We start from the raw sequence: 27,278 nt of genomic DNA, 5'->3' as shown, positions 1-27,278 counted from the left end.
GAAAACAGAACTGTACCTCTTTATTTTGGGTGTCTTCTCAAAATATATTGAGAAGCTGATTCCATAGTGCAACTACTAACACAGCTAGATCTTTTCTTTCAAGTTCACATGGAAGCTTTAACACATTTTCAGTTGCTTTTGTAAATATGTTGCATTTCAATAAAGTCCTTATCCCTTATTTTTTGACTGAATGCACAACTTTCAGAAAAACTAGAGAGAGGGGGGAATGAAATAAAAGTAGGGGCTGCAGGAGAGGAGTAAAATAAAAGTGACCACTCCAATCAGCTGTTTCTGAGGTTTAATGCCAATTCACATTAAAATAAGCCTGTATCCTTAACATTCATCCCTACAAGAGAGAGCTAAATGCTGGAACCTGTATACATTCTAGGCTAATTTATATACTTTTTTTAAAAAAAGTTCTAGTAATAAAGGGGAAAAGGCATGAGTAGAACCTTGCTTGAATTATGGTAAGCCTGATTCAGTCACAATATCTGACTTTTCAGATAACACAATGCTTTCAAGCAGGTTTTCATTGTTAAAAACTAGCTACTTGAAAATGAGGCCCACAATCGAAGAAACTAGAATCCTGCATAAAATAACATTCTCTTTAATCTTATCATATCTGTCTCTCTCAAATGCACAAACTTTTTATCTGTTTGTCTTTTAGCTCACAAACATCCAAAATAGCAAATATCTATTTAATACAGAGGAAATTCTCCAGCTTGCAAACACCAAAAGTAAAATAATTTTTTAAATGTACAAAAATAATTTTTATTTAAAAAAGCAGTATTTTTTTAAAAAAGGGCAATGCTATCAAATCAAATGTAAACATCTCTAAAGTTTCAGCTGTTGACAGAAGCAAAGTAAAATTACTCTGAAAGCGTTGAGCAGTGATGGCGAACCTTTCAGAGACCGAGTGCCCAAATTGCAACCCAAAACCCGCTTATGTATCGTCGGCAGCTGGGTGGGTGTGGCCCATTGGGTGGGCGTGGCTACGGTGGTAACGGCAGACTGGGTGGGAATAAAAAGTTCAATCAATTGCGAGATCTTTTTTTTTCCTGCGAGAAGTTGAAATTGATTGATTGAACCTTTTTTTTGCCCACGGGGGGGGGGGGGGGAGGGGCAGAGGCCTAAAGCAAAAAGGTTTTATAAAACCCAGCTGAAGGGCTAGGATTGGGTCGAGGGCACGTGTGCCCGCAGAGAGGACTCTATGTGGCACTTGTGGCACGCGTGCCATAGGTTCGCCACCATGGGTTTAGAGGATCAGCAGGTGAGAAGTTATGGCAAAACAAGCAGTGTAGGTCTCAGGAAGCCGTAACTTATCGAAGTCTGTCCCAGCGCCAGATGCTGGCATCATCACACACAGCAATAAGGATACTACTGTCTCTGCTAAAGCTGGTTTGTCGAATAGCAGCAGCACACTTCGGATGAGTAAGAGTTGTGCACCTATGAAAAGAAATTTTAAGTGTTAAGTCTCCTTGCAAGAAAGCAAGCATTTTGAACCACATGGGAAAGGAGCTAAATGTTTTAAACTTCACTTTAATACCGCTTCAGTGCTTTACAGCCTTCTCTAAGTGGTTTACAGAGTCAGCATAGTGCCCCACAACAATCTAGTCCAGGGGTAGGCAACCTCGGCTCTTTTATGACTCATGGACTTCAACTCCCAGAATTCCTGAGTCAGCTGACTCAGGAATTCTGGGAGTTGGAAGTCCATGAGTCATAAAAGAGCCGAGGTTGCCTACCCCTGATCTGGTCATTTTAAAGACCTCAGAAAGATGGAAGGCTGAGTCAACCTTGAGCCAGTGAAACTCAAACTGCCAGACTGCTGGCACCAGCAGGCAGCAGAAGTAGCCTGCAGTTCTGCATTCTAATTGATGCACCACTAACAGGTCATCTTCCCACCGCCTCACTGAATACTATGCCTACACATAAAATACATCAAAATCTAATGAATTTGAAAAATTGGATCCTGGTTTAATAACTTCAGATAAAAGACATGGATTAATCCCAAAAGAAGTATTTCTCCAGGCTAAAAAAAAAAGCTGATGCAAAAAATACTTCTACCGTATTGTTGCATATATATGCTGTAAACTAGGCTTCAATTTTTGGAATTGTGATAAAGGTATGCCCTGGTAAATGACCCTGAAAGGCTTACATCAGGTAAATCTATGCCCTCTATAAAGGTTCAGGTTCTGGAAATCCTTAATTTGTTACAGGTGTATTAGAAAATCATGAAGCGCTGATTTTTATCTATCAAATGCTTGTTTAGAAATTCAGATGCGATAGCCAAAATGTGTCAATAGACATTGTATATACTGGATTCATAAAGGCCAGTCGCTATTTTAAGCACATATAAAACGTGAAAAATCCACGTGGACAAAATTCCATTCCCATTTTGCATATGCATAAAATGCACTGCATGTGTGAAGTTGTATTTAGATTTAATGGATACCGTTTTAAGAGACACTCCCATCAGCTGATTACACTGAGGGTTTATTGTATATTCTCAATCAGAAATAAAAGGGTGACCATACATAAGATTAAGTTATTAAGGGACGCATATGGGTTCCTGTATCCCAGTTATTTTATACTGGTATCTCCCTTAATTGTCAAAAGGCATACAATATTTCCAACTACAATTTTAAACAGTACAGTTTAATGTTTAATGCAAGCTTCAGTGCTTACAAGAATTGGAACCATACCAAAGGTTTATATATACTTACTTGGCTTTATGTGGATCTTCTACTTCTAAGTCCCATACATAGAGTTTACCAACTTGATTGCCCAATGCCAGCATCTGGAAGATACATGAAGTCAATCCCGTATTACAGACAAGGATCAAAGGATCTAAAATATATTGTTTAATACCACAGCCTACTTCCTGGTGTTATAGAGATGTTGTAATTCATATTTACTTCAACAAACCTATATCTAAACCCTTCTTATTCAGGCAACTCAATAAATGCCTAGAGCTTAATTCTTGTAGCAAGTAAATGGTTCCAAGGCGTATACTACATTTTAATAACAATCATCATTATAAGAATTTTGAAGAAATGGCTTTATCCATGTTCCTGGACTATGGTTTAGTAATGTGAAGGTAGGCTTCAACTTACAACCTTTCATTTAATGATTGTTTGAAGTTACAATGGCACTGAAGTGTCTTATGACCGTTTTTACACTTAGTGACTATCACATCTCCATGGTCATGTGATCAGACAATTGACAACTGGCTCATATTTATGATAGTTGCAATGTCCTAGGATCATGTGATCACCTTTCGTGAGCTTCCGACAAGCAAAGTCAATGGAAAAGCCAAATTTACGTAACCAAGGTACTAAACAACAAAATTAACTTAACTGTCTTGCTTGGCAACAGAAACTTTGGGCTCAATCGTGGTTGTAAGACAGGGGTCTTTAAACTTGGCCCTTTTACGTCTTGTGGACTTCAACTCCCAGAATTCCTCAGCCAGGCATGCTGGCTGAGGAATTCTGGGAGCTGAAGTCCACAAGTCATAAAAGGGCCAGGTTTGAAGACCCCTGGCCTAAAGCTGTGGTTCCAAAGGGATTGACAGCATCACTGCAGTTTTCCGCTATGATCTCTTAGGGTGGCTTTGAGCACATCACGTTCTCTGAATCCACCTGGAAGAACCTGTCACTTTGTCAGTTTCTGTAGGCTTTAGTGGCGATAAGGGCTTACAAACAGGCACACTGGCTTGAGGAATTCTGGGACTTGAAGTCCACAAGTCGTAAAAGGGCCAGGTTTGAAGACCCCCGTTGTAAGACAAGGATTACCTTGTCTTACAAGGTAGGTAAGAAACACAGTGCTGCAGGGGAGTAGATGAGGCCAGGTGCAGGCCATATGCAAGTTGTGGGAGGGGCTGTTTAAAACTCGTTGATGTCAGATGACTTCTGGGAAACAGGAAAAGCAATTCAGGTGTTTAAAATAAGACCGGCGATGGAATGAGAACAGTAAGTCAACAGAGCAGATAATTCAATCAGGCTTGATTCTCAATAGTCAGCCGTGACTGAAGTTACAACAGCACTGAAAAAAGTGACATTTTTCACACAATCATTGCGGTGTCTCCATGGTCACTTGATCAAAATTTGGATGCTTGGGAAGTGGCTCATAGTTTCAGTGTCCTGGATCACGTCGTCATCTTTTGTGACTTCCTGACAAGCAAAGCCAGCGGGCAGCCAGATTCACTTAACCACCGTGTTACTAACTTAATAACTGCAAGGATAAACTTAACAACTGTGGCAAGAAAAGCTGCAAGAAACGTTGCAAGACGGGGCAAAACCCATTTCATAACTACGCTGAGCAATTTTGGACTCAACTCTGGCTGTAAGCTGAGAATTACTCTATATATGAACTTTATGCTCATGTCCTTCTCCCAATTTCTCCAGCAAGGCTAACAAGAATAAAATATTTTGCAGTACTGAACATTCAACTGAAGAAATTCATTAAAACACTACGCATTGTGGTTTAACTCAGAGGTCATGCTGGCTGAGGAACTCTGGGAGTTGAAGTCCACAAGTCATAAAGTGGCCAAGGTTGGGGGGCCCTGGTTGAGGTCAACCTTCTCCTGCTCAGTGATCTCCAGAAGTGTAGACTACTGCCTTGAAATTGCCAACACAGCTGCAACACACCAGATTTGATAAGGGTCTGAAAAGTGAAGAAGCCATTGTAATTAATATTGCTTTTGGGGGCCTGCATATACAATAAGATATGGAGGCAGTTTGGTTTAGTGTAGGGGTAGGCAACCTCGGCTCTTTTATGACTCATGGACTTCAACTCCCAGAATTCCTGAGTCAGCATGGCTGACTCAGGAATTCTGGGAGCTGAAGTCCATGAGTCATAAAAGAGCCGAGGTTGCCTACCCCTGGTCTAGTGGTTCAGGCGCTGGAGTAGGAATCAGGAAGGCCAAGTTCGAGATCTGCCTTGGGCATGGAAACTGGCTGGGTGACTTTGGGTCAATCACTCTGTCTTGTCCTAGGAATGAAGCAATAGCAAGCCGCTTATTAAAAATGTTGCCAAGGAAGCTGTAGAAATTTGTCAAGGCTGATTCAAAGGCTTCAACCATATAAAAGTAGGTCATTCTGTACTAATAAGGTCATAGCTTGCTACAGCCAAGCATGTTCTCTACTAAGAACATATGTAGATTCTGAACTGCAGGGGGGGAAAAAAACCTGGAAACCTCTAGCATTCTTCATTCCATAAAAATCCCATTCCCCAGTCATGAAAATGTACTGTACTAAGCTTTCTTTTCCATAGTGGAAATACTTCTTTATAGTCATCAAGAGACTGAATTTTTCAGGTCAGAAATATATTGGAAACACAGGATTGGCACAACAGAGAGCACTGCTTACTGGTGAGAATTAAGTCTGAATGATCCGCTCTGTTGACTTACTTTTCTCAATTCCATTGCCAATATTATTTTAAACACCTGAATTGCTTCTCCTGGGTCCCAGAAAAATCATCTGAAATACGTCAATGAGGTTTAAACAAACCCTCTCGCAACTTGCATTTGCCCTGCGTCTGGCCTGTCATACCTTCTGGCAGTATCCCCGTGTTCCTTACCTGCGGCTCTCAATGCTTTCTGCTTAACAACCTATGCGTCTCAGGGTTATGACGGCAACTAGGATTGCCTGGATTTCCGTTGCTATGTGAAGCAGCAATGTGATGTCCCAGTCCCAGTGACCATTGTAACTTGAAGACTACTTTTAGTTTCTCACTCACCCGTATATCACCCAGAGGCATTCAGTAATGAATACCTCAGAGCACCATCCAATCATAACACACTCAAAAACCTGAAATCTGCCCTCTCATCTCCAGGACCATGGCGTATTACAGTTGATTGACTCAGTCACTCACCCCCCTTTTCCCCCCTATTCAGCATTAATCCCTATACATCAGGGGTCTTCAAACCTGGCCCTTTTATGGCTTCCAGTTTGCGCCGGCAGCGCTAGCAGACACATGGGAAGGATGCTCTCCCCGCAATCCGGTCTTTCTTCCTTGGAGGACCCTGAAAAGGGTCAAAAGTCACCTTGGAGGGGCGACCACCGTGAGGAGGCTCTTCCTGCGATCATGGAAGGGTGGCAGCTCTCCATTTGATCCGGAGCAGCTCCTCTGGCCCAAAGAAGAAGAGATTGGCCTTTAACATGGCCGATCACTAAGCCACTCCCTGCCGAAAGCCAAAATCACCATCAAGCACAACGAAGCAATCTGGAGGATTTGGGTGAGACCTTACCTTTCTTATTTCCCTAATTACTTTCCTGTGGGACTTTTCTGAAAATCCCCCCCCCCATCTTGAAAGATCAGCGACTGCCTACTTGGGGAACTAAAACCTTAAAGCCTCAAAAGAAATCAAATGACTAAGCTAAATAATTAAGCAATCCTATTTGTACTGCTGGAATTTTTGGGCCACTAAAAAGTTTTTATTTCTGCAGGGACCTACTACCCTATTTACTGCTAAAAATGGATTAATTGGATAAAAGCCTCATATTAGTCTGGAAAAAGATTTTACATGTTATTGAGGACATCTTGTGGCGAAACGTGGTATAGCAAGTAAACCTTTTTTTTTACTGTGAGATCTGGCTATAACAGATTTGTCCTTGACATTATCTTTAAAAATAAGAATTGGGAACACCTGGCACCAAAAACAACCTTTAGGAATAGTGGAGGTGGACATTCACTGACTCTTATCAAAATAGCCTCCACTAAAGACCTAACTAAACATCAAAGAAATGGAGGAATATATTCCACCACTTGACTATAAACTTATACTGGAAACAATCCTGGCAATGACTGAACAAATGAAAGCCAGACTTAAAGATAAATCTGACAACATAAACTCACCAAATGAGATTCTGACTTCAATTGATGAACTGACAACCCAAAAACTAACAGAAGAGGAGGAAATCAACAACAAAATAGGGGGCTCTAAAGAACACCAAGTACAATCTCCTGAGAGCCTTGATGCCCAAACTTCGATTTCAACTATAAAATCTACAATTCAACAAACTACAGAAGCTGAAGAAAGCAATACTAAGATGGAGGAAGCCAAAGGCCTTCAAATACAGTACATTAAGACTCTAACCAACCAAACAACAACTATAACACCGGACATGACCTCTTACCAGCCAGATGGGATTGAAAGACCAGACTGAATTAATGACAACTATACTACGCCAAACATGGAGATTTGATCTATTAGAACGACAATTTAATGACTATAAAGGGGTTGCTCTCTTTGAAAAATTGACAACTGGATGGTCTCCCTGGATTCAAACGACGTGTGTAGGAAGAAAGGGAGACACATTTGAGAAGCTAAAGGCAATAATATGGAAGCCTGCCTGGCACAAAAAGAAAGCTAGAGTTAGATTTAAAAAATGGGTTTTTTGTTAATGTTGGGATTTGTAATGATAAAGCTTAAAATCTCTGATTTTATATTTAGGACCTAGATTTTTAAGGGAATGAAAATTAGTTACTAGAGCAGGGGTAGGCAACCTTGGCTCTTTTATGACTCGTGGACTTCAACTCCCAGAATTCCTGAGCCAGCCGGCTCAGGAATTCTGGGAGTTGAAGTCCACGAGTCATAAAAGAGCCAAGGTTGCCTGCCCCTGTACTAGAGCATAACTTTGAATTATATCATAGAACTTGGAAGGACACAACAAAATATACTTTGTTAATCATTGATGAATTACAAAAATGACAAATAGAATATGTTTTTGAAATATAACAAGAATGCAGTTAAATGAACAATGTATTTCAGATATAATTACTATATAATGAAATAGGGGGAAAGTGGGTTACCCAAAAATTAAGTTTTTTAGATACTATAGGCTAATTTGGAGCACTGTATTGAAATTAGATAAAACTTAAAAACAGGACGTGGATAAGTATATGTGAAAATGTATTGATAATTGTTCTATCACAACCAGAAATGTATTAATTTGATCTTGATATTGTGACTAAGGGAAGCGGAGAGGGAATTTTTGTTGATGTACCTTGAGTAAGCTATGTACAAAAAGATTTTGTTATTGGACTTTTGATTACCAATCACCACATTGCTTCATAAATATTTGGATGTAAAATTAGAAAATTAATAAAACTTGGTTTTTTAAAAAAAAAAACTTGGCCCTTTTATGACTTGTGGACTTCAACTCCCAGAATTCCTCAGCCAGCCAGGACTAGCTGAGGAATTCTGGGAGTTGAAGTCCACAAATCATAAAAGGGCCAAGTTTGAAGACCCCTCCTATACATAAATGGACTGTTTAATCCTGATGAAGCCTTCATACACTCAAGCTATTTCACAATACCATATTCAATTAAAGCTCCGGGTTACTCCTTATACAAGTAGTTCTCAACTTACAACAGCTCATTTAGTGACTGTTGAAAGTTACAATGGCACTGAAAAAGTGAATTATGACCACTTTTCTCACTTATGACCTTTGCAGCAACCCCATGATCACGTGATCAAAATTTGAATGCTTGGGCAAGTGGCTCATATTTATGAAGGTTGCAACGTCCCGGGGTCATGTGATCCCTTTTTTTTTACCTTCTATCAAGGAAAGTCAATGGGGAAGCCAGGTTCACTTTATGACTGGGTTATTAACTCAAGAAGTGCAATGATTCACTTAATAACTATAGCAAGAAAGGTCATTAAAATGGGGCAAAAATTCACTTAACAGTTTCACTTAGCAACAGAAATTTGGGGGTCAATTGTGGTTGTAGGTTGAGGACTACCTGTATTATTCTACTACTCAATCTTATATGATTTTTACCTTTTGCCAGAAATCCATAGAAAACCTCATATACCAAATGTCACATTGGCTATAATCAAATCGCCCCAATATAGTCACATTAGACTCGCTGGGCTTAATTCTATCTATGTCGTCTTCCATTTTGCCAGGTTTCCAGCATACAATGGCATTTTCACAGGACTGCAGAGAGAAATCAAAAGGAAAAAAAAAGCAATATTGGTGACAAAAACGTTCTCACTAACCCAAACTGCAGCTAATATGAATATTTAACATATATTAACTGTTTTTTATTTTGGAAAGAAAGAGCAATAGGGCATGGCTCTATACTCTACAATTTATTTACTTCAGACAGCAAACAATTTTTGAGTGTCTTCTAGATATCAAAACATATATAATGGAAACAAAAATAATAATGCAAGAAATACCTTGGAAAGAATCAGATCACCCAGCCATCGCACACAGTCTACATAATTTCTATGTATGTCTCTTGTAGAGAAGTCAGGAAAATGAATCTTTTGAGAAACAAATGGCCTGCAGACAAAAGGGAGATATGAAAAAACCAGGAAAATTTGGAGAAGAGGCCCGCACTGAATGCAAAAATTATTGGTATGTTTAAATTCAATTATTGGTCTCTGATTAAACACAATATGTACAAGTAGTCCTCAACTTACATCAGTTCATTTAGTGACTGTTCGAAGTTACAATGGCACTGTAAAAAGTGACTTATGACCGTTTTTCACCCCTATGACCATTGCAACATCCCCTTGATCACTTGGTCAAAATTCAGATGTTGGCAACTGACTCATATTTATGACAGTTGCAGTGTCCCAGGGTCATGTGACCACCTTCTGATAAAAGTCATTGGGAAAGCCAGATTCAGTTAGCAACCGTGTTACTAACTTCACAACTGCACTGATTCATTTAACAACTGTGGCGAGAAAGACTGTAAAATGTGGCAAAACTCAACTGTCTCGCTTAGCAACAAAAAAATTGGGTTCAACTGTGGTCATAAGTCAAGGACTACTACCTGTAATATATTGTAAGTCTAATTAACCAGTGGAACAACCTGCTTCCAGAAGCGGTGAATGCTCCCACACTGGAAGTTTTTAAGAAAAGACTGGACAGCCATTTGTCTGAAATGGTATAGGGTTTCCTGCCTGAACAGGGGGTTGGACTAGATGACGGCCAAGGTCCCTTCCAACTACTACTACTACTACTACTACTACTAATTATTATTATTATTATTATTATTATTATTATTATTATTATTATTATTATTATTATTATTATTATTATTTACAAGGCAATTCCTGTTATGTCCCAGATTCAGTGAAACTATTCTAGAATATCTAAGAAAACTGGTATGTCAGAAGAAACATGAGTAAGATGAATGCACTAGGAATGAAATACTTAAGTGATCCTCAGGAAGAGGTTGAGGACTTTAAAAAACAAAAGGCAATGTAAAGTACATGGCAGAAAAAAGGGAACTTTGAAATGACAAAAAGGCATGGAGAGACATAATGAATGGCATTGGTAAAATACCATTAGTCTATTGTCTTTTTGTTTTTTTTCACTATTTCTTACTCGTTTTCTGTCTCTGTGTAACACTGCTTGCCCCCAAAGGCAACAGCACACTGTGCATGTACTTATGTATGGAATACGGTTTCCTTTACGTGAGCCACGGAATTGATTTAAGGATTAAACCAGAGTATGAAAACAAAAGCACATTATTTTGCTGGTTTTTAATGCTGAGATTGATTTATAAAGCTTTAACCCTTTCAGTGTTTCAGTAAGGACCCATTTATAAAAATTCTATAAAGCGGGTCTTACATAACCAAATAAAATGAAACACATATGCAAATGTCTGAATCCTACACACCAGATAGTAGTATAAACCCAGTTTTCCTCCCTCCCCTCCCAAAAAACAACCTTGTAGATAGTTGGACAGGCAGGCAGTGATTGGTCCAATGTACGTTTCGTGACTGAAAATGGATGAGAATCTGGGTGTCCCTAGTCCTAATCCAGCCCCTTAACCATTACACCACACGGATTCTAAGTTTTGAGATTAACCCATTTCTAAACCCGTGCGCTTACCAGTTTTACATTGGAGGATATATGATTTCACAGACTCAGAAGGGAAGAATAACCCTGGGGTCAGGACTGTTTCTTACCTGTTCGTTTTATTGGGATTGTACTCGTAGGATTCTTTGATGGCATTTATCATTCTCTTTGAATTGATCCGCCAGAGCTTTAGAGAGTGGTCCATGCCACAGGACATTATCTTCTCGCCGAGCAGGTCATAATCCTGTATGCAAAAGGCACAAAGTCATAGCTTTTACGTTTTGCAATCCAATACTCAAATCGAAGCAAGACAACACCCCAGAGAACACTCTCATCTCCAAATAAACCTTATCACGGTGTTTGTGATTGTTTTTTTAAGTTTTCTGAAATTGATCAAGTCTGTACGGAAATCGAAGTCAAAATGATTTCCAAAGGGTTTCTCAAACCACGTAATAGTATTGGGACTTACTGCACTTAAAACTTCATCTCTGTGTCCTTCGACCCCTCCAAATATTGCAACCAAAGTGTCTGTCTGAATGTTCCACAATCGGAGTGCGTGATCTAATAAAATCCAATAAACCAGGTTAGGTTGTGTAATCCGCATGTAACTCGCCATTAACATATCCCTCATTTATAACTACACGTTACAGTGAACTACATCCAGGGTTAGCTGGAGATACCAGTGAGAGAGAGAGGTATAAACGCTTAATTAAAAGGAATAGGCCAAGATCTCACATGAGATTTCAAGCATCTACGCTGCCAAAGAGCTTCCATCTTTTAAGGCTTCTTTAATAACCATAGCTTACTTCTAAAAAAAAAAAAAAGTTAAGTATAAATCTTCAGTGCAGCTACAAGAAGCATGTGCTAGTCTCTCTAAAATAAAGCGAGCTTTCCAATAATTCCCAATTTACTTTGAAATACAAAAAGGATCATTTGCTATAATCACACGAGGTGCAAAACCATAGTTCGATCCTATCTTATTTCACTAGCCTGAAGGACAGCAACTGACAGCTCTCCTGATATTGGTGAATACACGTCCCAGCATCCTTCAGCAGTGACCTTGCTTCTTCAATAGATGTAAATAAGCAACATCTGGAGCAGCCTTACAGAACATGTGCCGGTGGTTTTTAAAAAGTCAGTAAGTTCACTGCCACACCCCAAAGATGTACCACTGAGGGCCTCAAATACCCTCAGAGCTCACCTCTGCCAGCTCCAGCACTAACGCCATTACCCTAGCCATCCTTGTTCCCCTTTTTGTTGGTACAGAAAGCAGGCTGCTAATACGGTATATTACTCATAAAAAACATTAAAAAGGAATTTATTCCAGTGGTGGGATTCAAAGATGTGAACATCTGTGTGGATGCCGCTTCTGGAAGCCCATTGTGGGCCTGGGCGACAAAAAATTAGCTACTAGTTCTGCTGAAGTGGTGCGAACAGGCTGAATCCCACCACTGATTTATTCACCTACCTTTGCTAACAGACAAAAGAAGATTTGGATCCCTTGGATGAAATTTCAATTCATTTATTGCATTTCCGTGGCCCACATAGTGCTGCAATAAAATTCAGAGATCAGTCTCCTTGTGGCAACGCATGACCTCGACTCATCCCAGGCAACTAGTGCATGGGGGGGTACTTAACACTAATTTCCAAAGATCAGCCCCCCCGTCACATGACCACACTGAACACTCGACAACAGGCCCACATTTACAGTTGTTCGCAGCGTCCCACAATCACATGACTGCATCTTACAAATGTTTTGCCAAAAGCCAGCATTTATTTCCGGTTTGCAGCCAAAGTGGCCCATAGCAAACCGTTGGTTCATTTAATGACTGTAGCAGTGCTTTACCACTGCTGCAAAAAAGTCATAAAATAGGGCAGTCATGGGGGGGGTGACTATCACAAATTATGATTGTGACGGCTCCATTAGGGTTGTAACTCAAGGACTATCTATAGTTAATCTTTAAAGGTTTATTTGGAAAATTTATATTGCTGCCTACTTGCTCACGGGGACACAAGGTGGCTTCCAGGAAATAAAAACAATATAAAAGAAATAAACATACAATAATAAAATAACCCTCCACCCTGGCGACATCACACACTCATACCAGCCATTTAACGGGCTTCATTCTGCTCTGGGTTCCCTGGCCTGCTAGCAAAACCACGTCTTCAGGGCCTTCCGAAAGAGTGTCAGAGTAGGGACCAGTATAATTTCTGCAGGGATCATGTTCCAAAGGGAGGGAGCCACCACGGAGAAGGCCCTTTTTCTGGGTGCCCCCAAGTGTATCTCCTTAGGGTAAGGGACCCGCAACATTCCTCCCCACTCTAGTGGGTCAGATGGATGTAGCCTGCAAGCGACGATCCCTCAGATAACCTGGTCCCAAGCCATGAAGGGCTTTAAAGGTGACAACCAGCACCTTGAATTCCACCGGGAAGCAAATCAGCAACCAATGCCGCTCCCACAGGAGAGGTGACACGTGTGAGGTGACACACCAAGGTCTGCACAAAACCATGCGGGCTGCTGCATTTTGCACCAACTGGAGCTTCTGGATGCTTTTCAAGGGCAGCCCCACGTAGAGCACGTTGCAATAGTCAAGGTTTAAGGCAGAATTATTTCAGAGATTTTCCTGGAGGCAGAACTTCAACCTTTTGCATAATAAGCATCTCACTCTACGTATTTTCTACTAAGAAGCCAGACAATATCTGAACCTCGTATTTACCTCTGCTATCATCTCACCTTTATACACTGCATCGTAATGGGGTTAATTATTCGAATAATGCCTCGGGAGCCAGCCACTGCCAGAAGAGGATGGCTTGTATTGCTGTCATAAGTCCAGGCACAAGTATAAAAGTTTTCATCTGCCTAAATTATATGGTTAAGTGCAATACACACAACTGCGGACTTTCCCCTGACAGTGGTAGAAAAATGCTTGCACAACTTAAGGACACTCATTTGGGAAAAGTGGTAGCTTAAAAAATGTGTTAGTGGTGGTTTATTCCTTCAGTCGTTTGCACAAAGGATTTGCCATTTGCCATAAAAATAGATAGGAGCCAAAGGACAATTATGTTCGACATGTGCAGCAGCCATTAAAGTATTAACAGCCCATAGCTCTACAGCAGCTTTCTCTGGCTTAGTTCTTCTCTCCAGATGTTTTGGAGAACAATTCCCATAAATTCCCTGCATAGTTATTGATTCACTCCAAGGACACCAGATGGCAGCGGCTATTCCAGGGAGTTCACATGAGGTCAAGGGAATGAATAAAATCTGGAGGCAGCAGAGGTTGCATGCTGGAAAATGAGTGAAAGGCTTGCTAGAAATTGCAAAACAGCTATTCAACTGATCCCTGGGTGTCATTTCAATCCTTCTGAAACCCATTTCTCTAAATTTCAGTCCTTATCCTGTTCTTAACTATAGTTCTTACTTAGCCGTGTTTCCATTCTCGGGACTTTGAAATGCAGAGAGGTTTCCCAGATACTCCAATCTATTATATTGTTACGCCAGCCTTTCCTAATTTGGGAAATTGACATGCGGGACTTACAAGCTCCCACAATTAAGCCCGGCAGAGCAACTCCGCACGGAATAACAGAGTTGGAAGGGACCTCTGTCTTCCAGTCCAAGCCCCTGCTCAAGCAGAAGACCCTATTATCATTTCAGGCAGGTTCCTGACTCAAGTACTTTTTCCTTAAAACAACAAAAACAAAAACACGGCACTAAGTCCAAAAAAGAAAAAAGAAAAAAAAAGGCAGAAGAGATAAAACAAAAAAAAACTTTTAAGGAAGAAATGACAACGTAGGAAGTACTGCACAAAATACTTAGGACCATTTGTAAATCACAAAGGTATGTCATTTACCTTCCCCCCCCCCCCAGCAATACTCTTAACTAGGTAGATGCTTTCCTCCCAGTAGAAGAAATATTTTGGCAAAGCATTCAAAATACTTAAAATGGCATCTTCAATATGGAACAGGTGACAGCATATTTCTCATTGTTTGTAAGCCCTTCCCAGTAGAAGAAATATTTTGGCAAAGCATTCAAAATACTTAAAATGGCATCTTCAATATGGAACAGGTGACAGCATATTTCTCATTGTTTGTAAGCCCTTATCACCACTAAAGCCTACAGAAACTGACAAAGTGACGGGCTCTTCCAGGTGGGTTCAGAGAGCGTGATGTGCTCAAAACCACCCTAAGAGATCATAGAGGAAAACTGCAGTGATGCCGTCAATCCCTTTGGAACCACAGCTTTAGGCCAGGGCTCTTCAAACCTGGCCCTTTTATGACTTGTGGACTTCAGCTCCCAGAATTCCTCAGCCAGCGTGCCTGGCGGAGGAATTCTGGGAGTTGAAGTCCACAAGACATAAAAAGGGGCAAGGTTGCCTACCCCTGCCCTATACCATTCCAGACAAATGGTTATCCTATCTCTTCTTAAAAACCTCCAGTGTTCCTTCCGTTCTCTTTCTCAGCTACATCCTAGTTCAGGGGTCTTCAAACCTGGCCCTTTTATGACTTGCGGACCTCAGCTCCCAGAATTCCTCAGCCAGCGTGCCTGGCTGAGGAATTCTGGGAGTTGGAAGTCCACAAGTCATAAAAGGGCCAAGTTTGAAGACCCCTGGCTCAGGCGAAGGCCATGTGTCATGTAGAAATGAGAAAAGGGGACAAAAGGGGGAAAAGAAAGCAGGCATCATTATGTGGTTGGGACTAATAAGCTATAAGATCCAAAACCCACAGGGCAGAGCATCATTTTACATCACCCCCTCTGGAGAATTTTTTTAAAAAAAATAAATAAATAAACAGATCTCGTGATATGGCCTAATTAAAAATAAATAAATAGGGTGCCTCCCTGAAAACAATTCTAGAAACGTATGGAATAAAGGATACATCAGCATCCACATAGGATTGCAGTAGCCGTATTTCTCCTTGGGAATGGCATTCATATAAAGTTACCTGTGCATGGACAAAACGCAAGAGGTTAACGCTCCTGTTTCCCAAAGTCAAGCCCTTCCAAACCAAAGTTAAAAACTTCAGTGTTAACTTTTGTCAGCAGCAGGAAGGAAATAAAAGGTACACAAGCAGCTTAACTTAAACGGGACCACAATGTATGTATCCAACCATAACCTCTTTCACCTGTTGTAGACCTGCTCAGCTCTATCAATTTAACCTTGAATATCTAAGCCAGGGGTGTCAAAATGCCGGTCCACGGGCTGGATGCGTCATGGCAAACTGTGCCCACCCCATTGCCGGCAATGGGGAAAAAAAGTCACGATACGTCGCAACACGTCATGTGACGTTGTGAGTTTGACACCCATGATCTAAGCATATAGATGCATACGTTTGTTTACCAACAGCTACAGTATAAGTATTGAGGGAGGCAAGCAAACCTATGATCTTTTCATTGCAAAACTGCATTGTACAGTATAATAAAAACACACACAAAAATTAACTAAAACAAGGCAACAGGTATGTTTGCCACCTTGAGCTATTTGTAAAAAATTTTAAAAGGTGGGATACAAATAAATAAACAAACAAGTCACAATTCAGTCAGCTTAGACGGTATTTTTAAAATCCGGTGAAATTCTCTGCTCCTCGGTGGAACAAGTCCACTGCTTTTCATTCAAAAGCCTGTGTTTTTGAGGCACACTGCATTGGCTGCAGCCAGCAACCATGGCCAGCTTTGTTCCCTGCTGCCATCTTGTGATGAGTTGACTCATCCAAGAGTCAGCTCATGAATTCAAAAGCACCGTTCAACTTTTCCGAAAAGCAGCAGTCTGTAACCTTCAAAAGCGAGACAGCAGGCCTGCAGGAAACCAGGTGGAAAGCTGTGGAGCTCGTTGTGCTCTCTCAACTTGGCTGTTTGCTTGCAGACGTTTCATTGCCCAACTAGGTAACATCATTACTGCAAGTGAGTGGGAGGTTTGCTGCTGGCTGAGTTTACCTAGCTGAGTAATGAAACATTTGCAAGCAAGCAATAAAGCTTGGAGAAGTACCAAGTTCCACCCTAAGCTACAGACAATCTGTTCTATCGGGAAAGAGAGACGCCCAGGATGAATTTTAAGAAGCTACTCACCCGGTTGCTACCAACGGTGGCAAAAACCAGGGGATCACCTTCCTTACTGTGCCAATTAAACTGCACACCAAATAACGGTTGACTGTGATCCTCCTGATAAAGAAACCACAAGTTCAAACCACAGCCTTTCGTTCAGCATTAAAACAAGTATGCTTAACAAGATTACCATACAGATAGTTCTCAAGTTACAACCATTTGTTAGGAACCCTTCAAAATTAGGACAGTACTGAACAAGGGGGACTTATGACCAGTCGGCCATCACAATGTCATTACCTAGGTGTTTGGGTGACTGGCTTGCAATTATGACATTGCTGTGAGCTGCAGTCACATGACTGCCATTTGTGACTTTTCCTGTTGGCCTCCCAAAGTCCTATAAGTTGCTCCTACTAAATTTTCCCCCATGAAGCCCCACTTTGGAGAACGGGATCTCAGGGACCTCATACTCTATAATACACCCCTGCCCACTCCTGCTCTGTAAATGCTCCCACTGGCCTTCCCACACTTCTTTTTGCCCATCCTTGCCGCTCACAGGCCTGTCTGCACTCAGCATTCCCCAGTCATGTGACCAAAATTAAGGAGTTTGGCAACCAACCCGTATTTATGATTATTGCGGCATCCTGGAATCGTAGCAGTAAGGGAAGCTAGATTTGCTTAACAAGCACCTGATTCACTTAACGGCAGTGATTTGCTTAACAACCGTAACAAGAAAGGCCATAAAATTGAGTGTGACTCACTTAACAACTACCTTGTTTAGCAACAAAAATTCTGGTTTCAAGTGTGGTCATAAGTCAAGGACTACCAGTATTTGGATGAAAGACAACTAGGGGAAACCAAGGCAGTAGACTTTCTTGGGATAAAGAAAAGCAACCTGAAGAACAGCAGTGGTGAGCCAATTCCAATCTCTATCAATATGTTCCTGAAATGCCTGAGAGACCAAGTCATTTTTAGGGCATTTTAATATTATATAAAATTCTTAAGCGGCATTTGAGGAACAGGAAGATAAGATTTAGGAAAAAAGAGGCTAAAATGAAAAGACTAGACACTGAGCTCAACAACTGAGTCCAGAAAAAACTCCAGAATCTGTTTTGCTTATATATCTTTTATCTAAAATAAAAACAATTGCTATCGCTTCTGTATTGTGTATAAGGGCTATGCTTCTACAGTCCTCTCCATGAAGTCATGAAGGAAACCCAAGTGATAATGTTCAGTTGCTGTTCTTAGCCATTCCCCAAAAACAAAGTGCACACTTTAATTTCCTGTCAACAGCTAAAATACAATTTCCTGTTGTTCCAGTTATATCTAGGTATACCTCCCATAACAAGCTCATCTGAACTTGTAACAAAGATATATTTTTTAAAAAAAACTATGAAGAGATGAATTTTCTGAAAATGTAACAATGTGGTAACTAAGTTTAGTACTTGGAGAAGTATCTCGAACAACCTTATGTCAGGTAGAGAACACACTATGAGGAGTACACTAAAATTGTTTTAAAGATTTTCCTAATTTTAGGAGCACGAGAAGCTGCTTTTTACTAAGTCAGACCAGTGTCCATTTTAAGGAGGTATGGGGGAATCAAAGCCCTGTTTTGAGGTGATGGAGCTGACCCTCTGTTGAAGATTCATTTGTTTCCAACATTGCCTGTCACCCAGAAGAAGCTAAAAGTGGAACTTTCAAGAGAGCGTTGGCAAGATCTTGATGCCAAATATTTTGTCTCAGCTTTTGCCTGTCTTAGGATGTTTGTATTTATTGTATTTTTATGCCTTGTTAACCATCAAAATGTAGGGACGCGGTGGCTCAGTGGGTTAGAACGCTGAGCTGGTCGATCTGAAGGTCAGCAGTTTGGCGGGTCGAATCCCGAGTGCCGCGTAGCAGAGTGAGCACCTGTTACTCGTCCCAGCTTCTGCCAACCTAGCAGTTCGAAAGCACGTAAAAATGCAAGTAGAAAAATAGGGACCACTACGGTGGGAAGGTAACAGCGTTCTGTGCACCTTTGGCGTCTAGTCATGCCGGCCACATGACCACGGAGACGTCCTTGGACAAATGCTGGCTTTGAAACGGAGATGAGCACCGGCCCCTAGAGTCGGAAACGACTAGCACGCATGTGTGGGGGTACCCTTTACCTTAACCATCAAAATATATTGTGACATACAAATTTGATTTAAAAATATTTAATCAGGCAGCAGCAAACTCCACGAAATACTTAAAGCCTGCAAATACCTTGAGGCTGTTCACACATTTAAATGAATATTTGCATTTCTTTGACTTCCATTTTCCTTTCCCCCAACTTTTCCTTCCTGGAGCATTCGGCGTGTTCGTAGGGGTGTCAGGGCGTTCAGTATTAGTACCACTCTCTATACTAACAGCATCGTCCTGGAAACATAAAACAAAATGGATTTCATAACAAACCAAAACCAGCAAAGAGCAGCATCTGAAATGCAGAAATTTTCCAGAATTATTGAAAAAGCAAGTTTCTGAGTAGATTAGATACTCAGCCTTTTATAATCCTGTTTCATAATACTGGCACTTATAAACAAAAAACTGAAAATAATAATGCACCCAGTAGGGACTAGCATGTTTGCAAAGTTTTGTTTCATTTTTTAAAAACATTCAGAATGGGAAGGTGGCATGCTACAAGTTTAAGCAATAGGTTCCAGCATCTTTTTTAGATTGTAGGCACCCAAGCTTTTGAAGAAAATAAAAACAATGGATGGCTTTACTAGGAAATATGCATCAAGAAAGAAAAACTAGTCAAAGGTAATACAAAATGTCCTTTAAGAGTAAATATTAGAGGGAGATTAGTTACGTTGATAAATAGCTCTTTTTAATTAGCGATGGCCTCATGATGTGCAGCTTTTTCAAACTAGGCAAACTTGCGATGTGTGTCCTCAATTCTCAGAATTTCCCAGCCAACCTGAAGCTATGGAATGTTGGAACTTAAACTCTACACATCTTAAAGTTGCCAAATTTGAAAATTACTGGTGGCGAGTCCTGTTTATTCATGAGCAAAACTAACACCACTTTGGAAGAACATTTCACATTATATTCTTATAATTCTCAGTTGTGTCAACCAACTCAAAAACTTAAGAGATCCTTCTGGAAAGGGGAAAAAAAGGAATACTTTATAGAGGGAAATCTACAATCTTTGGTAACCTCACACACAAAAAACCTCTTCTTGAATCTGCAGTGGCACCTTCAGCCTCCAGCCCTATCATCCCAAACATAACAGGCCTGGGAATGATGGGATTAGAGTTCCACTTTCCCTTTCAACCCCGTCAACATAACAGAGCTGGGAATGATGGGATTTACAGTTCCACCTTCTCTTCCCAGCCCTTCAACCCCATCAACATAACAGGGCTGGGAATGATGGGATTTACAGTTCCACCATCTCTTTCCAGCCCTTCAACCCTGTCAACATAACAGAGCTGGGAATGATGGGATTTACAGTTCCATCTTCTCTTTCCAGCCCTTCAACCCCATCAACATAACAGAGCTGGGAATGATGGGATTTACAGTTCCATCTTCTCTTTCCAGCCCTTCAACCCCATCAACATAACAGAGCTGGGAATGATGGGATTTACAGTTCCACCTTCTCTTTCCAGCCCTTCCTGTCTTTAGCATCCACAGTCAAGATATTTGAGCTAGAAGTGATGGGACTACAGTGGCACCTTCACCCTCCAGCCCTATCATCCCAAACGTAACAGGCCTGGGAATGATGGGATTAGAGTTCCACTTTCCCTTTCCAGCCCTATCAACCCCCACCAACAGAAGGCTGGGAGTGATGGGATTTACAGTTCTACCTTCTCTTTCCAGCCCTATCAACCCCACAATCCCATAGCAAGGCTGGGAATAATGAGAATGAAGTCCTTTTTCCACTCTCCTGACCTATCATTTTTTGAATTTGAATTTTATGGAATTTATATACCGCCCTTTCCCGTAGGACTCAGGGCGGTTTACAGGGTACTCAAAACATCGATACAAAAATTATAAACAATTAAAAAAAGATTCAATTAAATCCCTGAAAGAATATAAAAACCCCAATTAAAACTCTCAGCCTGGGCCGGAAAGCTCGCCCCATATCTGGGGCGGGAGTGATGTGAGTTGGCCGTCCGACCTGTCTGAAAGGCTGTAAGGTCTCACCCCACCCCACTCCATCCCTATGGTTGCTAGGAGACGCGCTAGGCCCGGGCCTCGACCACCCTGGACTTCCCAAGGAGGCCTGGAAGGCGAAAAGCCACGCGGCGGTCACCCCCGCGCTGCCTTCCCGCCGGGGCCGCTCACATTTTCGTCTCCCGAGAGGTCCCCGGGGTTGCTGTTCTCGTCGCTGCTGAGCTTCTGCTTCTTTGTCGGCATCTCGCTTCCCCCCGCCGCCGCTTCAGGCGCCTCGCTTCTCCCGCCGCCTCCACGCCTCCTCTCAGACATCTTCCCCGCCCCTCGCGCCCGACCGTAAAGCGCGGACAAGGAAGCCGACCCCCCCCCCCCCGGCGCCGAGCCTCGAAGACTTAGCGGGGACGCACTATATAAGCTCTTCCGCCGTAAAGCGAAAACGGCTGTCGCCCTCTTCTGCTGTCGCAAAGCCAAAGGGGAGGCCGGGGAGGGGGGAAATAGAAGCCGCACTGTCGGAAAATGTGCAAGGCGGCCCGGTGCGCGTGCGCAAGCGGCCCGGAGTAGGCGGGCCGCCCGCGCTCGCGCCGCCTCATCGCCTCATGCCTGTTTTTTTTTCGCGCCTGTTTCTTCTTTTCCCCTCAATGTTAGGGCGTTCGTTGCTTCGTTTTGGAGGGCTGCTTTCAAAACAAAGCGTTTGTTTTAGCGCTCAGAAAGAACAAACCCCTGCCCTGTATTTGTAGGGTTTATTTTTTGGGAGGACTTTTTTTAAAAAACAACAACAAACAAACCCTAAGAGCAGCTGGTTATATTTCTTAATTTACAAAAAAAAATAGAAGAGGAAGAGGAAACAACACTTCTGAGGAAAGAATTCAGGGAAAGAAATATTTTGGGAAGTATTAAAAAGGCAGAATATATTTTCCCCATAGGATTTTAAAGGCAGAAACCAACCCAGCCTCCCCAAGTCACTCTGACCTAAACAGAAACCAGGTCTGCAGAAATGCAGATGTGATAATCTTGTCAGAAAGATTGGAGCCAGGAAACGGATTACAAAGACAAACATCCCTAGAATCAACAATCCCTTCACACCAAAAAAAATCCCAACAGTCATCAGCCCCAGCCCCAGGGAAGCAGGATATGAATTTGGGGACATAGTAGATTAACCCACCGCCATCAAAATACCAGAAATGTACACTCAGGTCAAAATTCATGCTACATGAACAACTCCAAACAAAAGCTCAAGAAGGTATAAAAACCCACCACTCCATACTACATGTGATCAGCTTTTCCAGAGCCATCTTTCTGTCTGGCTCCCCAATAAATGACAACCTTCTTTCTAAAGCAGTCTCCATTTTGTTTATTCCCAGCTTGGACTGGACCCTGATGAAGATTTTTCTTTCAACACTTCCGTCTGCTAAAAATAGCTGTAAAACGCCATCAAACATCCATATTTCCCTATCCCAGAATTCCAAATCCAGTCTGAATATCTGGCTGACTGTGTGAGAAACCATTTTATTAAACTTCTGTGCAGCCAGTCTCTCCACAACTGTGGGTGGCTCGCAACAATCCCAAGAAATTATAATAAAAAAGATAAAAGATGGCAAGTGCAATGATGTAGGAATCTAATCTGACAGGTGTATTTATTATCTATCACATTTCACAGGGTTGAAAGGAAAATGGGAGAAAGGAGTATTAAGTATGTTTGCCACCTTGAATTATCTATAAAAATAATAAAGGCTGGATATAAATAAATAAGTCTCCTTCATTGATAGAAACCTTCAAATTATTCAGTTAGAAACAATTATTAAGAGTACCATGGACCATAAAACAACCAATCCATCTAGTCTGGTCTATGCAAAAGCTAATTGATCCCTTGAGTTGACAATCTGCAAGGACAAACTTGGTTGTTTGGGGCATGTGATGTTGCCTACCCATGGAAGAATTAAAGCAGCAAAGCCTAAATTCAGCTCAAGAAACTTAGCAAAGAAAGACTTGTGAATTTTGTTCCAGCATGTGTGGAAAGCGGTATCAATTGGGGGAAAAAAGATTTTTTTAGTTAGTCCTTGATTTATGTCTGTTTTCTTGGTGACCAGTCAAAGTTCCAATGGACCCATCGGGGGGGGGGGGAGGGAGGGTACTTATGACCCAGATTTTAAGTCCCAACAGTCTTCCCCCCGCCGCCGCCATGTGACTACATTCTGGGAGCTTAGCTGTTTGCAGCTCCTGCAATCGTGACCGCATTTTACAAAAATCAGCATTTACTCCTGGTTTTCAGCAAAGCCTCCCCATAGCAAACCATTGTGGGAGGACAGCACACACACACACACACACACACACACAGAAAGAAATATTTAGGGAATATTCAAAGGCAGAATATATTTCCCCAAGGGATCTTAAAAGCAAAAAAACAGGCCCGGTTTTTCTTAATAGCCCCAGGAAACCACCTTTTAGAAATGCAGATGTGACCATCCTATTCAGAAAGGTTGGAGCCAGGAAACTAGAAGCTGATGACATTAGAAAGACAAAGACCCCTAAAATCTACATACCCCACCCAAACTCATGAGCTTTAGGACATAATAGGATTAACCCATCACCATCAGAACACCAGAAAGGCACACTGAAGCTCAGGTCAAAGTTCATGCCACAGGAACAGGAAACCACCTCAAAAGCCCAAGAAGGTATAAAAACCCACCACTCCCAGCTACATGTGGTCAGCTGTTCTCTTCAGTAAACTACAACCTTCTTTCTAAAGCAGTCTCCATTTTGTTTATTCCCAGCTTGGACTGGACCCTGATGAAGATTTTTTTTTTCTGTCAACACCATTGTTTCGTTTAGCAGCAACAGCATTTTCTTAACAACTGTGGCATTCACTTTAAGACTACTGCGTTCATTTAATGCCCCCTGCAAAAAAGGTGGTGAAATCAAATCAGTCACATGATGATCCACTTTAAAATTATCATGAGTTAGGACTGTGATGAGCAGACTCCATTATGGCTGTAACTCGACTACCTATATCCATTTTAGTGGTGGCTTTCAGGCATAAGCCTATAACAGTAGAGCAAGAGATGAGGGATGCTTCCTTAGTAAGAAAAGCTCCCAGGCGTTTCTTGCCTGTGGCAAAAGACAAGATATGTGAGAAGCTACAGTATGTACTGAAAGCAACCAGTTTGGCCTGCACTGAAAATGTGGCAGTAGTGTCCTCCATTACACCTGAGGGCAGAAGGTTTTAGCCAACAAGTTTAAATGGATGCTGCACATTAGCTCTCTGCCATCCACTCCTCTTCACTGCCCTGAAGGCCTCAGCATTTGCTATCTTAAAAAAAAATCTCATAAAGATAGATTTCCTGGCTGTAGCTTGCCGCAGAAGCTGACAAGGCATTGTTTATACTCATAACAATCATAAGGAAGTTTGGGCATGTCTTGTTTAGACTTGGCACAGAATAGGCACTGCTGGTTTTTCCTGCATCCACACTGTTTGAAAGGATTGAATAACAAAGTTGGAAGGAACCTTGGAGGTCTTCTAGTCCGACCCCCTGCTGAAGCAGGAAACCCAATACCTTTTCAGTCAAATGGTTGTCCAATCTTTTCTTAAAAACCTCCAGTTTTGGAGCACCCACAACGTCTGGAGGCAAGCAGTTCCACTAATTAATTGTTCTAATTGTCAGGAAATTTCTCCTGAGATCTGGATCCCTGGTGGCGAACCTATGGCACGCGTGCCACAGGTGGCACGCAGAGCCCTCTCTGTGGGCATGCGCGCCGTCGCCCCACTCCTAGGCCTTCAGCTGAATTTTATAAAACTTTTTCGCTTTAGGCCTCTGCCGCCGTGTGCAAAAAAAAAAAAGGTTCAATCAATCAATTTGAACTTCTCGTGGGAAAAAAAAGATCTTGCAGAGTTGGAATTGATAGATTGAACTTTTTAGTCCCACCCAGTCTGCCCTTACCACTGCAGCCACGCCCACCCAATGGGCCACGCCCACCCGGCACCTGACGATACATAAGTGGGTTTTGGGTTGCAGTTTGGGCACTCCGTCTCTAAAAGATTCGCCATCACTGCTGTAGGTGGTGCTTCCTTGATTAGTTTCCATCCATTGCTTCTTGTCCTGCCTTCAGGTGCTTTAGAAAATAGGTTGATCCTCCCTTCTTCTTTGCAGCAGCCCCTTAGATACAAAATGCAAATCCTAGGAGGTGTTTTGTTCGTCTGAGCTAATCTTGTCCATTTGGTCTTGCCTATTGTGTTGCCTATTTAGGGTTTCTGGCTGCTCTTTGTTTACGAATAGTGTGACCAAGCCTTTCTGAATGGATTGCAAAATCTCCATTCCTTAACCTTCTGGTTTCTGCTTGAGGCTGTTTTCTTACAGCAGGACGACCAAGGCTACTTTCTGCCTTCTCCTTCAGCCTCTTTTTAATATTAAGAATAAACAATATTTTATTCTGGGGAGTGGGGGGGTCTTCCTACACCCTAAAGGTGCTTTTCAAAAGGCAACTGGACGTTCTTGCCTTTTTTTTAAAAAAAAGACATTTCGCTTCTCATCCAAGAAGCTGAAAAAGCTTCAAGGGCTAAAGAAGCTTCTTGGGTGAGAAACGAAACATCTTTAAGCCAAAAACACCCCAAAGAAAGTCCAGTTGCCTTTTGAAAAGCACCTTTGGGACCCCTTCAATGCCCGTTTGCTCATCTGTACTCCGCAGCCTCTGTCACCTGAAACTGGCCTTCACCACTGTGGGAATAATCCAGAGAAAGAAATATTTTTGGGAATATTAAAAAGGCAGAATATATTTCCCCAAAGGAATCATGGAGAAGATCTTTAAAAAGGCAGAAACTTCTACACACACACACACACACACACACACACAAACACACACCGCCCCCAAGCCAGACAACTCAGCAGAAACCAGCTTTTAGAAATGCAGATGTAATAATCCATTCAGGAAGGTTGGAGCCCGCCAGCTAGAAGCTGAAGAGATCAGGAAGACAAAGACCCCTAAAATCTACATACCCTATAAGACATAATAGGATTTATCCACCACCATCAGAATACCAGAAAGGCAAACTCAGACTCCAAACAAAAGCCCAAGAGGGTATAAAAACTCACACCCTACTTACAGTGATGGCGAACCTTTTAGAGACCGAGTGCCCAAACTACAACCCAAAGCCCACTTATTTATCGCTGGGTGCCAGGTGGGCGTGGCCTACTTGGTGGGCGTGGCTGTGGTGGTCATGGAAGATTGGGTGGGTGTGGCCAAGGTGGGTGTGGTCACCTCAATGTCGCTCGTGGGGAGGGACACCTGTGGAGGGCAGCTGGTTGAAGACGGACAGTTGCCACCATCGAGGCATACCGCGGGTACCCACAGGGAGGGCTCTGACTGCCGCCTCTGGTACCCGTGCCATAGGTTCGCCACCACTGCCCTACTACATGTGCTCACTTTTTTTTCCATAGCCATCTTTCTGTCTGGCTCTCCTCTTCAATAAACTGCAGCCTTCTTTCTAAAGCAGTCACTTTGTTGTTTATTCCCAGCTTGGACTGAACCATGATGAAGACTTTTCCTTCAACACCACCTTCTTGCTCCTTGCTAACCAAAAATGCCCAGCCTAGTCCTTCACAAGGGCTTCTGTAATTCCTTCTGTAATTGAATGTGAATGGCTTGCGGGATGAGGGGGAGAGAAGCTGCTTAGGAAATGATCAGATAAGAGAGGAAGGGAGCTGCTAATGAATTAACAGTCAGAGGAAAAAATTAGGAAAGACCTGCCCTAAATCATTTAGTTTAAAAGTAGCAGTGGGAAGTTTGTACCTTCAGACAAACGATTCTGTTAATGTAGCCTTACAATAATATAGAATTAGGTCCGAGGTGGTGAACCTATGGCACGGGTGCCACAAGTGGCACGCAGAGCCCTCTCTGTGGTCACGCACGCCGTCAGCCCAATCCTAGGCCTTCAGCTGGTTTTTATAAAACCTTTCCGCTTTAGGCCTCTGCCGCCGTGTGCAAAAAAAAAGGTTTAATCAATTAATCAATTTCAACTTCTCGCAAGAAAAAAAAAGATCTTGCAAAGTTGGAATTGATTGATTGAACTTTTTAGTCCCACCCAGTCTGCCGTTACCACCGCAGCCACGCCCATCCAGTGGCCCACGCCCACCCGGCACCCGATGATACATAAGTGGGTTTTGGGTTGCAGTTTGGGCACTTGGTCTCTAAAAGGTTTGCCATCACTGAATTAGGTCCTCTAATTACGTTTCCTGTGTGGTTTACCTGATAAGGCTGACATCAATCTTGCCATTCTCAGGTTTGGTCGATTCTTATTT

The 27,278-nt window shown here is 42.0% G+C and overlaps 1 protein-coding gene across 1 annotated transcript; it reads right to left on the bottom strand.

Annotated features, from left to right (window-relative positions):
* EED (embryonic ectoderm development) lies at positions 1-21,334 on the bottom strand. The gene is made up of 12 exons (XM_081326868.1): positions 21,160-21,334; positions 19,099-19,251; positions 16,882-16,974; positions 15,696-15,761; positions 13,558-13,683; positions 12,292-12,373; positions 11,293-11,384; positions 10,934-11,067; positions 9,188-9,293; positions 8,784-8,942; positions 2,724-2,797; positions 1-1,446 (listed from the first exon to the last, which is right to left on the bottom strand). Exons 1-12 carry the CDS (start codon positions 21,298-21,300, stop codon positions 1,320-1,322), a joined length of 1,353 nt encoding a protein of 450 aa, XP_081182994.1. The 5' UTR covers positions 21,301-21,334; the 3' UTR covers positions 1-1,319.
* Positions 21,335-27,278: the final 5,944 nt, after the last annotated feature.

The sequence above is a fragment of the Vipera berus genome (assembly GCF_964194415.1).
Source record: "Vipera berus genome assembly, chromosome: 4".
NCBI lineage: Eukaryota > Metazoa > Chordata > Lepidosauria > Squamata > Viperidae > Vipera > Vipera berus.
The sequence above is the reverse complement of the archived record's forward strand: the minus strand, read 5'-3'. Positions and strand labels throughout refer to the sequence as shown.

What these genes read in the sequence shown, in the direction of transcription:
- EED (XM_081326868.1), bottom strand. Translation starts at nt 21,300, where the DNA reads ATGTCTGAGAGGAGGCGTGGAGGCGGCGGGAGAAGCGAGGCGCCTGAA. An exon ending in AATCCTATGTGGATGCTGAT is followed by an intron (nt 13,684 to 15,695) that starts GTATCCTTTATT and finishes CATATAATTTAG; the next exon opens with GCAGATGAAAACTTTTATAC. An exon ending in GAGATGAAGTTTTAAGTGCA is followed by an intron (nt 11,068 to 11,292) that starts GTAAGTCCCAAT and finishes TTTTGCATACAG; the next exon opens with GATTATGACCTGCTCGGCGA.